This window comes from Eptatretus burgeri, chromosome 12 (assembly GCF_056783735.1).
Source record: "Eptatretus burgeri isolate ZD-2024b chromosome 12, Ebu_testis_v1, whole genome shotgun sequence".
NCBI classification, from domain to species: domain Eukaryota; kingdom Metazoa; phylum Chordata; class Myxini; order Myxiniformes; family Myxinidae; genus Eptatretus; species Eptatretus burgeri.
This window is the reverse complement of record NC_140972.1, coordinates 15257453-15274010: the sequence shown is the minus strand read 5'-3', so window position 1 is coordinate 15274010 and position 16558 is coordinate 15257453. Positions and strand designations below refer to the sequence as shown.

At 42.1% G+C, this 16558-nt stretch overlaps 1 protein-coding gene across 2 annotated transcripts in view; it reads right to left on the bottom strand.

Moving 5' to 3' along the window:
• Window positions 1–643: 643 nt before the first annotated feature.
• The window catches only part of ADAMTSL5 (ADAMTS like 5), a 161845-nt gene continuing 145930 nt past the window's right edge, over window positions 644–16558 (bottom strand). For both annotated transcript variants that reach the window (XM_085849649.1, XM_085849648.1), the window contains exons 12-13: window positions 5131–5202; window positions 644–2903 (exon numbers count right to left, since the gene is read on the bottom strand). In XM_085849649.1, the coding sequence (XP_085705775.1) occupies window positions 2563–2903; window positions 5131–5202 (413 nt within the window). In that variant the 3' untranslated portion in view covers window positions 644–2562. The remainder of the gene's footprint in view (window positions 2904–5130; window positions 5203–16558) is intronic.

The window sequence follows — 16558 nt, the reverse complement described above, 5'->3', positions numbered from 1 at the left end:
GGCCAAAGTGGCACTAAATGAAGCAAAGTACGATGATGAAAGTTTTATAGTCTGGTTGCTAATCAAACCCAGATGAGATAAGACCATTTAAAGGCAAAATCATTACCTCTAAACTCTCCTGCCAGCTTACAAGGTAATTAAAGCACAGTCAAGCAACTTGCCCCATCATAACTTTGTCATATCCATATGTCACCATTCTTACCTAATGTAGGTAGTTCCACTTGTACAGACGATCTCAACCCAGAAAATTAGCCAGGGTACCAACAGTGGCCTACTTAAAATAAAAAAAAATTAAAAATCTGTGCAATCCTAAATATGAACAACCTAGAAACAGGTAGGATAACTAGTTATATCCACACGCTTGGGATAACATTCTCTGAAATATAGCATGGCGTGCCAGCATACCAGGATGGCAGTTTATACCTCGTCTGACACAGTTGGTGATTGAATTCGGAGATAATGCAACTTAATGGCTAGCCCATGAGCATCGGCATTATCCATAATTATAGTTATTATATATAAATAAATTATTTCTAATTATATATAAATAATTATTTATCAAATGTTAGTTCTTGTTGAACCTGTGAAGTCGCAGTCACGAACAAACATTTCTACTCAAAAAAAATTATCAACGACACAACAATTCAGTCGGATATTTTAATTCACAACCTGCACACTTATGAACATGAAAGCCATTTAATATTTGGAAACAATTTCCTTCGAGAATGCATTATAGTATTGAGAAAGTGTAAAAAATAAAAATAAAAAGGAAGGAAGAAAAAAGTTAATATATCCAAACAAGTATAGCATATAAAATAAATACTTTCATATCAATACAAAGATACAAATTCTCCCCCAACAATCTCTCGGCAACAATTATCAATTGTTTTTAGGATATCCGCCCTCGAATGATGAACACTGATTGGTTGGCTAATAGAGAATCGTTTTTGAAAAATGTCCTCGTCCTGATGGGAAGTAAAAATACCGGTTTCTAGTTTTGTTGTTATCCTTGTGTGCGACAGCAAAACATAACCTTTCCTTCTACCTCTCGTTCTTGTAAATATAAATAATTATTGCAAACACAAAAATGCTTCAAATTTGTTTGCAGGTCCAGGAGGAAATCAGATAATTGTTTCGAAAGCCTGGATATAAAATTGTTCTGAGTATTGTTAGTTTGTAAACGAATTGTTTCCATTTAAAAATTGTGAGAAAGTTTAAACAAACAAAAGTGGTTTCTTTTCCTCCTACACCTGACACCTACTTCAACTGAAACGACGTCATGTTTGCGAGAATGTGCTGTCTTTCTGTGAGGTGTGAATATGCTCGATTTATAAAATAAATATAAACTTGTGTGTTCGAGTGAGATGGCATAACGATGGTGTTTACTTATATTTTCTGTTGTGTTGGTAATTTGATTACCTGATAAGGTGTCGTCGTCATAATTACATATGCAGAAACGGTGGAATTCTTTTCCCACCCTTACCTTCCAAAACTTCATACATCCCCCCTCCTGTGTGGCTGCCCCCATCAACCCACTTATTCTTCCAAGTGATCTATCTTCCATCCCCCCCCCATTCAAATTACCAAATCATGTCCTCCCTCTTCAATGCAAATTCCCTCATTCTCTCTCCCCCACCCCTTGTACCTAATGCTGCACCCCAGAAAATAAACAAACCACAAAAAACACCAGTGTTGTACACTTGTAGAAAACCAATTTGAACATTTCAAGGAAAAAACCCCCAAAAAACAATGATGTGATCTTAAATTAAATCAATCAGCCTTATGTAACATGATGCGTTTATGGAAGCAGAGTCCTGAACTTGTTGAGAATGACTTTCAGTCGCTCGTTCACATGCTTTGCATTCGTCACTTCGATCACAGCATGCTGACGTCAGGACCCAGGCACACACAAGCAAAGCTACCCACAGGAACATAACATGTGAACACCATGAACACACGAGCTCTTTGTACCGTTGAGGAAAACAACTCTCTTTTTTCTCAAAAAAGTTATCCAAGGCCATCGAGCCATCCCTCCATTTTTCACCAGGCATTCACGAGCAGGGACTTTGCCAGAGAATGCCACTTGAGCTCGAGAGATGAAATACATGTTCTCGAGTTGTAAAACAGACGTAGCGGTGGCAAAGTGACATCTTCATGGGAACTTTGGTAAAACATGGATCGGATTTTTTTTCCCACCCTTTAACTCTCCTTCAAAGATCAACATTCCCCACAAAATTTCCATGGCTTTGCAATCTCTGCCAATCCCAACAGCGGTTGAGTCTCAACCTCAAATGGCTCAACTTGAACCAGTGATCGAGAATGGAGATGATTGGGCACAGCTTTCATGACCGCCGATGACCTGAGAAGGTGATGGGTGGATCATGAAGTTGGGGTCCTTACATGAGGCCCTGATTTTGGGGGAACTAGTATGGAGCTGAGATTCCCAGGTGGTGCAGTATTGCATGTGCTCTCTATGACATCATGGTATGTCTGCGCGGTTGTAAAGGGACATTGGTATCATAAAATAAAATAATGCAGATGGTCCAAGGGAAACCCGTAGCCTTATCCCGTCGATGAGTTTCTGGGTCTTGCCTGGTAGCGATGCCTGCTGCAGCGCCGAGTCAGGCCTTTGAGGAACCGTGCCTCTGATGGCCGGTAGGCTCGCACAAAGCTATCATGCTCCAGGAGGATACGATTGAGCGTCTGCTCAAAATTTACATGGCGCCGAGCCATGAGTAAATAGTCCTTGTGTTGAACAAGACGAGGGCAGTCACAGGCATTGGGTACCCACAAGTACTCTCTGCTCATCAGGTCTGCTGTGCTTTTGAAAGTTTGAAGGACTTGCACATCATAGCGTGTCTCCAGGCCAACTACGTGCTTACTCAGGACCCGACCCTGAAAAACTGACACAACACCGGCAGCAATTAGTGATTAACACAACTTGCAGGCTTCTGCAATACAATGAAACAGACAAATAGAGACAAATATGGCCACCAAATCCGAGTCACCACAGGATCTACGCACACAAATACATACTTACCATTTTAACAACCCCATTCTGTCAAATCTTCACAACAATCCAGCCAAATTGATCAGTCAACAATGGGAAGTGAACAGTCACATGTATTCCAGATCAATTAGGAATCCATCCATCCATCCATCCATTGGGACCATACCCTGTCCAGCACGTTGGTACTGCCTAAGCAGTCTCCATAGCTATTGGGCACAATCCTGGACGGGTCGCCACTATGACACAGGATACCAGCAAGCTGGCACTCAATTTGCCAAACTCAGAAGGATGCCAGGCAGTCAACCCCACCTGGTATTAATTCAACAGCCGAGTGGGATTTGAACTCAGGATCCTAGGATCCCAAGCCCACCACTCTAACTGTTAAGCCAACACCAGGCATAATTAGGAATGGCAGATGAAGAATATATCTTAAGGTTGGAGAACAACCACTAATATAATTGAAGCAAGCTCATATTAAGAGTTATATTTTTGGTTGAAAATATATTGGCTGTACTAAGTGGAACTACAAACTTGGAAATTCCACATTATTGCCTTAATTACCAAACACTATCATATGCAGAAAGGTCTGCAGAACATCAATACAGTGAGTAGGCCTCTGTAAAGGAATGTTTGCAATATTTAACATTTTTAGCCCTGACCGGACATCAGCTCAGAGTTCATCCATCCAGAGCCTCGACTGGAAAACGACTGGATGAATTTCTTTCGTATTCAGCACTTGTAGGCAATAACATCTGGGCATGAGATCGGAGACAACAATGATTTTGGGATCGGAGCCAAAAATAATGGGACACGATTATATTTCCAAATTTTGATAATGTAAACTAGAGCGAAGTCGATGGCTACATCCATCGCAAATTCCCAAACTTCCCACCGAAAGCAAAACAGAAAGATGGCAAAAAATTTCCAGCAGGAATATCAAATTTTGAGTTTAAAAATGTCTTCTCTTTTGACGCCTGTGACCCTAAGTCCCTGTCCCCTGGGGCATGGACCGGGGGTCAAATCCAAAAATTTGTTACAGATTTCATGCATGCCCCAACGTTGATTGCATATAAAAAAGTGCCCGTAATTACATTTTTTGGTATTTGACCTTTTGACCTTATGCTTCGGGCCGCAGAGGGCATGGGCAAAAATGATACTCCTCTTGCACCGTGTGGTGATCATAACGACTAAGTTTGGTGAATTTCCGCATAAGTTTTTAGGAGACAGCATGACAGACAGACAGAGCCGATGACAATATCCCCTCGTATTTTTTTTCTTCTCTTTTTGAAAGTGTGGGCATAGTGTGTGGTCATTATTGGTTCGATATTTATCGGTATGCTGTCTTGATGAGGGCAAATCAGCCCGAAATCCAGATAGGCGGCTCCGTTTTATGTTTAACTGTTGTTGACCACGTAATCTTTGTCTGTTTGACAGAGTCGCCAGGCCGAGGCCTCCAGGTTGGAGATGCCGCTTTGGTGTGGACTGTGTCCAATGGAGATTGGGGGAGTGCTCGTCATGCTCCACATGTTTTAATTTACCCGCCAATCACATCATGTGCCTTCTGGTTGAATGGTTTGCATTAGCAAGATCAATCATCTGGGTGGCAGATGGCCAGTTGTTCTTTGCAGATTATGCGGTTTTACCATGTGAGACATAATCTGTGGCAATGTTTACCATAACAGTCAGGAGGTGTGTCATATATATATATACTATACTATACCATACTATACTATACTATATATTGTTTTTTAATCAAACTCAGTCAAGGGCAACTCAAGGATGAGCAAGTCAGTAACTGAGAAAACATTATATTGTGTAACCATCAAATATTATGCTCACAATTCAAGATTTTCCTTTGCCTACAAAACAGTTCATCAGTCATGCAGAGCTATATCCTTCAAGAGGCAATATAGTACCCCCAAAGAAAACAAGCCCTTCCACAAATAGCAAAAAATAACTTTCATGAGCTGATGTCAACCAGACATTATTAAGACCGAAATATTTCAATGAGGCCTAAAATATTCGCTTGCCAACCGGTTGGATGGCAAAACATTTATCTTCATGTCTTCTTTACGTGGGATTAGAGCCACGAACCACTTTTCATCTCATCACTAACTTACCAAAATCCTTCTGGCAAAACTGCTTGATCTTGTTTGATCTCCCTCGCACCTTTTTGCAGGACTTGCAGTAATCTGCGGAATATAAAACAGGAAACTAATGTCAGGAATATACATTCATTTCCCATGTCAAGTTCCTGGAAGGTCAACATAATCAAAGCAATCATAAACTAGAACGGTACTCAGTAGAGCACATCCCTCCACGAGGCTGAACAGTTAACATTTTGTATCCCACTGATGGGTCATATCTGCTGACCTGAACCAAAATCGAATTGGCTTGTTCTTGTCATCGAACTAACTCATCCACCAAGTTTTGGTATAATCTGAGCACAACTTTTTGAGATATTGCGCTATATATCGTTTTATGCCTCTCAACCAATGGTGAAGAATCACAAAAAAATTCAAGGATCCTGATCCGGATCTTCACCAAATTGTAATCATTTCGTCCTTGTCACACACATACACAACTTGTCCTCCAAATGTCCTCCCAATCCATCCATAACTTTTTGAGATATCCTGTTCACAGACAAACAGACAGACGGAGAGGGGTGAAAACATAGAAAGGGGTGTAAACACTGTTGGTGGCGGAGGTAATGATTGGTTCGTTCAGGAAGTTTTGGACATGACAAATCTGTAATGGATTTCTTCTCGATGCCTCATTATGGGGGAGATTAAAGGGTGGAAAGAACTGCTACCATGACAATCTTTCCCACAATAAACAATCTCAGGACAAACCATTTAATACCAACATACACTCCTGAGCTCGAAGATTACATCCCATGAGAATATGAGCCAAAAGTTATTGTTATCTTCTCATAAGGTTCACAATCTGATCTCCGACATGATGAAGATAGACTACAGGGCAAGGGCCAGGCTGGAAGCATCACACACAAAGTATTCAAACATACTGTTGTGGGAATGTGATGGGGGGTAATGGGTGTAACATGGCCTAGTTATTCCATTCGTACACCTTTCGTGTAAGAGTACGGTATCTGTGTGAAAATAATGGTTCACGTGTCAAAGCTTTCAGATGATAATCGTCTTCCCCTACCCTCCGTATGTGCTAAATCCCTCAATTTCCTCCCCTTCCCTTCTTAACCCTTTGAAGAATTCCTCTGTTATCTGTATGTGTTTTCTTTATAACGGACTGTAAACAGCCAACTCCACAAACCAAGTGGATTTCCTTGCCATGGATTGTAATAAAATACGTGAAGAGGAGGGGTATAGTGCGATCACAGTATACTTAAGTATACTGTGATCCCCCCCTCCCTGGATGTTCAAGGACTGTTTCACTAACCCGCTGTTTTTCTCCGTGGTAGAGACGGGAGCTTAAGGACCATGATGGCCGGTCTCCTGGCAAAAACATAAGCTGGGCAGGCTGAATCAAAGACAGCACAGGAGAAAACTACAGCCAAATTCAAACCCAATTTGTGGCCCGGAAAGCCGAATTAAAAGGTGGCATTAAGGTTGGTTGAGCTGAGACAATGGCTTTGAAGGCCAAATTAAAGGCAATTGAGGAAAAGCTGGCAGAACAAATAATAGCCAGCCAAGGCAGGGTAAAAGAGGGAATTAGGGCCACGATAGGGGATGTAAGTGCTGCCCGGGAAACAGAAGGAGGGAGAACAATTAAGAGTAGAGAGCACAGAGAGAAATTTAAACAGGGACAGAGTGAAATGAAAAGGGGAAGTGAAATCTGGAGAGAACAAGAGGAGATCATGGCTGTAAAAGTAGAAATGGCACCGAATGGGGAAGAAAATAAAATAGGGAGAGAAACGGAGACAGAGCAAAACAAAACAGAGGTAGAACGAAAAGAAGAGATAGCGAGGTGATTCGAGGCAATTATGGGCGTCGATGGGGGGGGGGGACATGTTCCCCCCCACTTTTTATCAAGGGGGGGGGTTCCCGATTTCCTCTATCCCCCCCCACTTTTTTCATTGAACGTAAGTTGCGTAACACAAAACGAGCTGCTCTAGTACAACCAGGCCGAGCTGCTCCTCAAATACAAGAATAAATTTTTAAATCTCTATTAAAGTTTTATTGGTCTATTATAGTTCTATTAAAGATGATAGGTTAACAATTCAACATTGAGAATCCGTGCTTCCCAAGCCATGGTCTCCCACCGGCCAAGCGTCCCATAGCGACGTCGCTTTTTGATCCTTCGATGGCGGCTCTTCCTATCATTGCGAAGCAGAATTCGCCAAGCATTGGATTGTTCACCCACAAACAGGAAACGTGACCTGGACATTTTGAGGTATGTTGGGACGTTTTCGGACTGTGTATCGTCCTTTTATGAGTGTTTAAAAAAAATCGCGGCTTCATGGCCCGGAGCGCCATGCCTCGGATAGTGTTAGGCCGCAACGGTTCGGGGCCCCTTCAGCGATCAAAATAGTTTATTTCACCTTTCTAACTTGTATCGTCGGATGCCTGATGTTATTACCTGCACAATGATGTGTGTGTTTAATTTTTGTGACTTTGCACCGTCGAGTTATAAGCCAATAAAAGATTTCGCGGCCAGGTATGCTGATTGGGATGGTGGAGCTTGTGCAGGATGACGCGGTTTCACTCTACCGGCTCGCACGAACGAACGGAAAGATATTTTGTAATTATGTTTTCATATTTCGCAGTCGATAGCAGTGCCCTAAATCCCAACGTTGAAAACCGGGTGAAAATCGAAGGAAAGTGGGTATTTTGGCGACTAAATTAGCTTTGAATACTTGGGAAACATAACATGAAATGCGCTGATTCACTCGCTTTTGCAGCGGTTAATGTAAATATTTTTTTCATTGGTACTTGGACTTAGCGGAGGTATAGACCTACAAAACGAGAGCTATCATTCGGTCGTCGGACTTATGAGGATTAAATTATAGATTTTAAAAGGCAGCTGTTGAAAAATATGGAAAATTCACCGAAGCGGTTCGGACAAACGAACGGAAAATTATTTTTGAATTCTGTTCTCTGATTATACAGTATCTATAGGATAGTAATGAGATTACCTCGAAAATCCGATTTAAAAAGGCTTAGGCTTAGTAGCTTAGCCGCGGCTTTCAATTTTTACTAGTAAAAATAACGTTCCGGAAGGAATTTCTCTTCCGCCATCATCCGAATAATTTTCCGTTTGCACGAGGACAAAGACAAAGGATAGAACGACAGAATAAGGTGTCTCATTAAACTGTGTGATTTAGAATGATTAAATTAGAGATTTTAAATGCAGCGTTGAAAATAAAATAAAGAGGATTGTCAGCTTCTTCTTAACCATGTCGACCCCGCAACGGTTCTGGGCCCGTTTAGCGACCAAAATGGTTTATTTCACCTTTATAACTTATATCGCACTATACTTAAACAAAACGTACGGGCATGCACTATACTTAAACAAAACATACGGGCACGCACTATACTCAAACAAAATGTACGGGCACGAATATACTTAAACAAAACGTACGGGCACACTCTATACTTAAACAAAACGTGCGGGCACGGACTATACTTAAACAAAACGTATGGGCACGCACTGTACTTAAACAAAATGTACGGGCACGCACTATACTAAAACAAAAGTACGGGCACGCACTATACTTAAACAAAATGTACGGGCACGCACTATACTTAAACAAAACGTACGGGCACGCACTATACTTAAATAAAACGTACGGGCACGCACTATACTTAAACAAAACTACGGACACGCACTATATTTAAACAAAACGTACGGACACGCACTATACTAAAACAAAACGTACGGGTACGTACTATACTTAAACAAAACGTACGGGCACGCACTGTACCTAAACAAAACGTACGGGCACGCACTATACTTAAACAAAACGTATGGGCACGCACTATACTTAAACAAAACGTACGGGCACGCACTGTACTTAAACAAAACGTATGGGCACGCACTATACTTAAACAAAACGTACGGGCACGCACTATACTTAAACAAAATGTACGGGCACGCACTATACTTAAACAAAACGTACGGGCACGCACTATACTTAAACAAAATGTACGGGCACGCACTATACTTAAACAAAACGTACGGGCACGCACTATACTTAAACAAAACGTACGGACACGCACTATACTTAAACAAAACGTACGGGCACGTACTATACTTAAACAAAACGTACGGGTACGTACTATACTTAAACAAAACGTACGGGCACACACTGTACCTAAACAAAACATACGGGCACGCACTATACTTAAACAAAATGTATGGGCACACACTATACTTAAACAAAACGTACGGGCACGCACTATACTTAAACAAAATGTATGGGCACACACTATACTTAAACAAAACGTACGGGCACGCACTATACTTAAACAAAACGTATGGGCACGCACTGTACTTAAACAAAACGTACGGGCACGCACTGTACTTAAACAAAACGTATGGGCACGCACTATACTTAAACAAAACGTACGGGCACGCACTATACTTAAACAAAACGTACGGGCACGTACTATACTTACACAAAACGTACGGGCACGTACTATACTTAAACAAAACGTATGGGCATGCACTGTACTTAAACAAAACGTACGGGCACGTACTATACTTAAACAAAACGTATGGGCACGCACTGTACTTAAACAAAATGTACGGGCATGCACTGTACTTAAACAAAACGTACGTGCACGCACTATACTTGAACAAAACGTACTGGCACGCACTATACTTAAACAAAACGTACAGGCACGCACTATACTTAAACAAAACGTACGGGCACGCACTGTACTTAAACAAAACGTACGGGTACGTACTATACTTAAACAAAACGTACGGGCACACACTGTACCTAAACAAAACATACGGGCACGCACTATACTTAAACAAAATGTATGGGCACACACTATACTTAAACAAAACGTACGGGCACGCACTATACTTAAACAAAATGTATGGGCACACACTATACTTAAACAAAACGTACGGGCACGCACTATACTTAAACAAAACGTATGGGCACGCACTGTACTTAAACAAAACGTACGGGCACGCACTGTACTTAAACAAAACGTATGGGCACGCACTATACTTAAACAAAACGTACGGGCACGCACTATACTTAAACAAAACGTACGGGCACGTACTATACTTACACAAAACGTACGGGCACGTACTATACTTAAACAAAACGTATGGGCATGCACTGTACTTAAACAAAACGTACGGGCACGTACTATACTTAAACAAAACGTATGGGCACGCACTGTACTTAAACAAAATGTACGGGCATGCACTGTACTTAAACAAAACGTACGTGCACGCACTATACTTGAACAAAACGTACTGGCACGCACTATACTTAAACAAAACGTACAGGCACGCACTATACTTAAACAAAACGTATGGGCACGCACTGTACTTAAACAAAACATACGGGCATGCACTGTACTTAAACAAAATGTACGGGCACGCACTATACTTAAACAAAACGCACGGGCATGCACTATACTTAAACAAAACGTACAGGCACGCACTATACTTAAACAAAACGTACGGGCACGCACTGTACTTAAACAAAACGTACGGGCATGCACTGTCCTTAAACAAAATGTACGGGCATGCACTATACTTAAACAAAACGTACGGGCACGTACTATACTTAAACAAAACGTACGGGCACACACTATTCTTAAACAAAACGTACGGACACGCACTATACTTAAACAAAACGTACGGGCACGCACTATACTTAAACAAAACGTACGGACACTCACTATACTTAAACAAAACGTACGGGCACGCACTATACTTAAACAAAACGTACGGGCACGCACTCGTGGAAATGATGAACGTATTTACAAATCAACAAACTATGTACAATAATTGGAAAGAAGAGAGTGCACGTCCGGACGGCAACAGATCTTAATCCCTCGTCTCCTGATCTCGTGGTTTGTGAGAGGTAAAGAATTACATAAATGTTCACATTACAACTGATTTTAGCTCATTCCTTTGGTGTGAACCCTTTTGATGGCATGCAAATCAAGAACACAATCTTTAACGACGACGCTAACTATGTACCAATAATATCATAATCATCTTGCTCAACTTTAGCTCATTGGTTAAATAAATTCAGATTAAATAAAATGATGAACATTAATAATCCCAGGTAATAAAATACCAAGGTATCTGACCCTAACCAAAAGTAATAAAAATAATAAGCATGGAGCCGGGAACTAAGCGAGTAATGGAATGCTAAATTGGGAGCTCAGATGCTAAATTAAGAACTGAACTGGTATCAGCACTCTTTTAGTAATACATGTGCTACACAAAGCTTATCACATGTCAACGTTGTGCCTGGAGGTATAGTGACCTAGCCAAAAGTATGTTGACCTTAAAAATGCCCTGTTATGCAAAAATAACCATTATAATTCACATGTTAAAATTTATTCAACTGAAATGTAATTCCCTTCTCGTTTCATAGAAGATATGGATATCAGAAAGTTTTTCGCGACAGCATCAAGTAGCACATCCCCGACTACTCTCCTGGAGCAATCAAGTTCCCAGAAAGAGGTGGACGATTCAAAAGAGAAGGTAGCAGAAAAGGGTGCATGTGCGAGTACTCGGCCTAATTTCCCAGATCAGCCTTTTCAACCTCATGATGTCAGTTGTATCCCAGTCCCTATACTGCCAAACCGAGAGTTGAAGTTTCAACAACAATGGTTCAAAGATTTTCCGTGGCTTCATTTTGATCAGAGCATCGGCGGCGTACTCTGTCACACCTGTACGGATGCTTCTCGTGAAAAACTTACCGAACTTGCCCGCTGTGCAGAAGACTCATTTGTCTCAAAGGACTTTCAGAACTGGAAAAGGCTGCAGAAAAATTCAGCCAACACGAACGATCAAACAGACATAGGCTTGCCTCTGAAAATCTCAAATGTCACAGAAGTCAACCTGGTGTCCATGTGCAGCTGAGCAGCAAACTGCTAGAAGAGCAAAGATCTGCACAGTCAGCACTTCTGAAGATTATCACCTCACTGCAATATTTAGCCTGACAAGGTTTTGCAATTCGTGGGAAGGATGCCTCTGAAGGGAATTTCAAAATGCTCTTACAGTTGTGGGCCGAGGATGATGTAAACCTCAAGACGTGGCTGTCAAGGAAGACGACGTTCACAAGTGTAGAAATTCAGAACGAAATTCTTCAGTTGATGAGTCATGCCATCCTCAGAAATATCTGCAGTAACGTGAATGAAATGTCCACTCTGTTCGGACTCGTAACTGATGTGTGTGCACTATGTGATGGATTCCTTTGATGTTCAAGATCTCATTGGCCTCTACCAAGTATCGTCAACAAGAGGAGTATCACTTTGTAAGATGCTTCAGGATGTCCTAATTCGGTGTCAACTCCCTATTGAACACCTCAGAGCGCAGACTTATGATGGGGGCATGGAACATGTCCGGCAAGTACAAGGGCTGTCAAGCACAGCTAAAAAAACTCCAACCGCTGGCCAATTATGTTCACTGTGGAACTCATGTCACCCAACTCATTACATCCAAAGCCCTACAAACTGCACCGTTCATAAGAGATGTCCTTGATTATGTCCAGGTTCTCAGCAACATCTACAACAACTCTGGAAAATTCAAGCATCTGTACTTGAATATCCACGCTGACGATGCTGACACTCCTTGCCCTACACGCCTGAGGCCAATTTGCCCGACGTGTTGGTTAACTCGTTCTCCTGCCGTAAAATCGATATTGGATAACTATGAAGCGGTACTGGATGCCCTTCAACAAGCAAGTGATGACTTTGGTACGAACACGGCATCGCGAGCCAACGGTATTCGAAGCTGTCTTTCATCAGGAAAGTGTGTTCTCGGTCTGTTTGCATCATTGCCCGCTCTCCAGTCCCTTGAATACCTCAATAAGGCACTTCAGGGTTCACAAGTTACCATCTCTGGTATGCTTACTGCTGCAAAGGTAACTGCACAGAATCTCCAATCTCTCCGTACCAACCAGACGTTTCAGGAGGTTTTCGAAGCAGCACAACAGAAGCTCCAGCTGTGCCAACAAGATCCAGTGACCCTCCCTCGTAAGCGCAAGCTTCCGAAGAGACTTGATGGAGGCACGCAGGAATACACTGCCAATTCTGCAGAGGAGGTATACAGAGTTGAATTTTTCAGTCATCGACAGTGCATCCGAGAACTTGAACGAGTTCTTCACATCAACCGACCTCATGGCGTATAGGGACTTGGGTGAAATGCTCCTGTCTGGGTCATTCAAACCACAAATAGTCCGCAAATATCCCGAACTGTCGGATTCCCGAGAGCAAGAACTTGGCTTTTTTCGTAACCAGTTAAGTGATTCATCTGTTGAGGATTACCGTAAGATATTTGAAGACATGGTGCCGGAAGTCCGTCGAAGAGACGTCGTCGTCCTCTCTCTCTCTCTCTCTCTCTCTCTCTCTCTCTCTCTCTCTCTCTCTCTCTCTCTCTCTCTCTCTCTCTCTCTCTCTACCTCTCTACCTCTCTACCTCTCTACCTCTCTACCTCTCTACCTCTCCCTACCTCTCCCTACCTCTCCCTACCTCTCCCTACCTCTCCCTACCTCTCCCTACCTCTCCCTACCTCTCCCTACCTCTACCTCTACCTCTACCTCTACCTCTACCTCTACCTCTACCTCTACCTCTACCTCTACCTCTACCTCTATCTCTATCTCTATCTCTATCTCTATCTCTCTACCTCTACCTCTACCTCTCTCTCCTGTTTTGCCCCCATCTGATTATTTATTAAACCCATTTCACTCTTGTTGTGTTAGCCTGGCATGCAGGTTCATCAATTTGCTATTGTAACTACAGCATGAGTAAAACCCGCATCCATTGGGAATTGACGCGAATCCTCATTCGGAGGTTAGAAAATCATGTCGCTTCATCTTCGGGACATCTCTCAACTTAGGTACATCTGATGAGATGGATGGACCGGCTGTAGCAACAGAGTCTCCTTCGAGCTCCTGTACATCGGAAACCAAAGTGAAATACCTGTTGGCTTTCTCTTGCGGACTACGTATGGTTTCTATAGACAGTCCATCGCTAAATTGGTGATCGTTTGTGTGGAAGATTTGACCCTGTATTCACGTCGCGGTCCACCGTAACAATACATTGAATTTATCAGTACAGGGGCTAGCTATAAATTACATGTGCAATTGTGAAGGACATTATGGGGAGGGTGGAATCAGATAAAGAGGTGAACAAGAAAACAGAATGGAGGAAAAGGAAAGGTGGAGGAGTTGGATGGGAGGAGGGAAAATATCAAGAAGGTTGGCAGGAGAAAGAATGGGAAAGTGGAATATGTGATGAAAAGGGGTGTTCAATTATTCTGCCATCGTGTGTACACTTATTGTCTTGTCTAACTAATATGTAGATGGACCTTAGTGCTATCTAACCAGAACTTGGTTGACTTTTAATGTGGTTTCAAAATTGTCCAGATTCATTCCAGGTACACGACAGTAACAAGTTCATGTAAAGCTAATAAACACAATAGCCAAGAATGTCTTCTGGGTATTCTGGGTAAGAATGCCAAGATAAAACCGTGCTGGGTGGTGGAGAGAACATTAAGTGTGTCTGCCAAGTACCTATCGAGTAGGAAATTCATGTTTTGTGGTCAGTCTTCGAAAATAGCAAGTGTGCTTTTCCGTGAAGGTGCAGTGCCTGAAGTGTGCACTGAACAGTACTGAGGTTAGAGGCTGCTTCCATACTTTCCACATTCCCCAAGTCAGTCTAGTGTACTCTGTCTGAGTTGCAGGAGCAGATAATTACGCACTTAATGGGTTTTTCTCCTGATTACACTAGTTATCTATATACATTAAAGAAAGGCTGTAATTCAAAGCCTTTTTGGTCTCTGCCTTTCCCCCTAAAATCTCTAGGGCTGGCAGGATGGCCTAGAGGTACACACACTCACCTCTCAGAGGTCTATCCTGGGTTTCAATCTCAACCCATCTACAAACCGTCATCCCGGTGTTTCACAGGCAGGGTGATCCATCAGTGTGTGTGCCGTCCCTCGGATAGACGTTAAACTTGGCATTCCATCTGTTAAAGATCCTACAGTGTCCTTTGCGAAGAGTACGTGAGCTATCACCGGCACCATGAACACATTCCAAATTCCTGCTCTGACCTACAAACGACGTTGCATCGGCAGCACAGCCACACCCTCAGCCAAAGATGCTACGCCGCAACCTTGTGCTACATATGAAAGAAGAAGACTAACCTCTCTTTTGCCAGAAAAATTCATAGCAATGCCGGATATGTCATCTCTATTGCTCGTTTACATGTGGAACAGCACAGGCCCAAAGCTGAACCCTGCTTCAGCTTTGGGCCTGACTGCTTCGCGCATATCTACTCCACTTTGAAAACTTCCTGTCGATCACTACTCTGCGCACCTGCCACAAAGCCATGATTGCAAGATTATTTTCTGCTGCCTCTCTGGAAACACTGTCAACTTGTGTTTCCTCGGTGTCCCATGTGCAGGCCAATGCAAATATGCATTAGATAAACTATATGCACCGAGTAAACCTGGTCCATAAACTTTCAAGCAGAGAAGCCATGGCCAAGGTGTTTGGCCATTAGTGTTGAATCGGTTACTTTGCTTCCGTGGTTAATTATAATTTATTCGTTCATTCATTCTTTCTTTTGTATTCACAACACTGTCATGGAGGTGGGTGATGAAAGAGGGAAGAGAGGAGAGGAGGGAAAATAAACAGAGGCCACGTACTTGTTGGTGATATTAATTTTTTGTCCTTAATCCTTTAATTTGTTCATAATTTGTTTGCAATTCTTATAACAGTTTTTAGATCCTCGTGGAGGATCTCTTAAGTCTTACTCACGTTGTTGATCTTCTGCTTCTTCTTGTGGACTTTTTTGTTTCACGGCCTCCAGTTTTCATCGAAACTTCCTGAAACTTGGCATATATATGTAAAAATACCCTGCGCAGACAGTAACCATCTCCGATTTTGAAAATTCCTCCGAGAAAAAAAAGTTATGACGTCAAAATATCTCCGCTAAATGGAAATCACCTAAAAAATATCTCCGAAACTCGGCAAGCTTTTTGAATTCTGTTTGCGGGAATCGAACAGGGCATTAGCAGAGATGAATTACCGCACATATGATACATCACCATGACGTCATATCAATTTTTATGACGTCATTCCTATTTTTTGACTTTTTGTTTCACAACCCAGAGTTTTCATCGGATCTTCGTGAAACTTGCCGTGTATATGCAGAAAGCCCACGCGCAGGCAGTAACCATCTCCGATTTTGGAAATTATTCCTCGAAAAAAGTTGACGTCATAATATCGCCGCTAATGGAAATTGCCTATACCATTATCTCCGAAACTAGGCAAGCTGTTTGAATTTTGTTTGCAGGAATCAAGCCGGGCATTAGCACAGATAATAATTTATCGCAAACCTGATACATCACAATGATGTCATA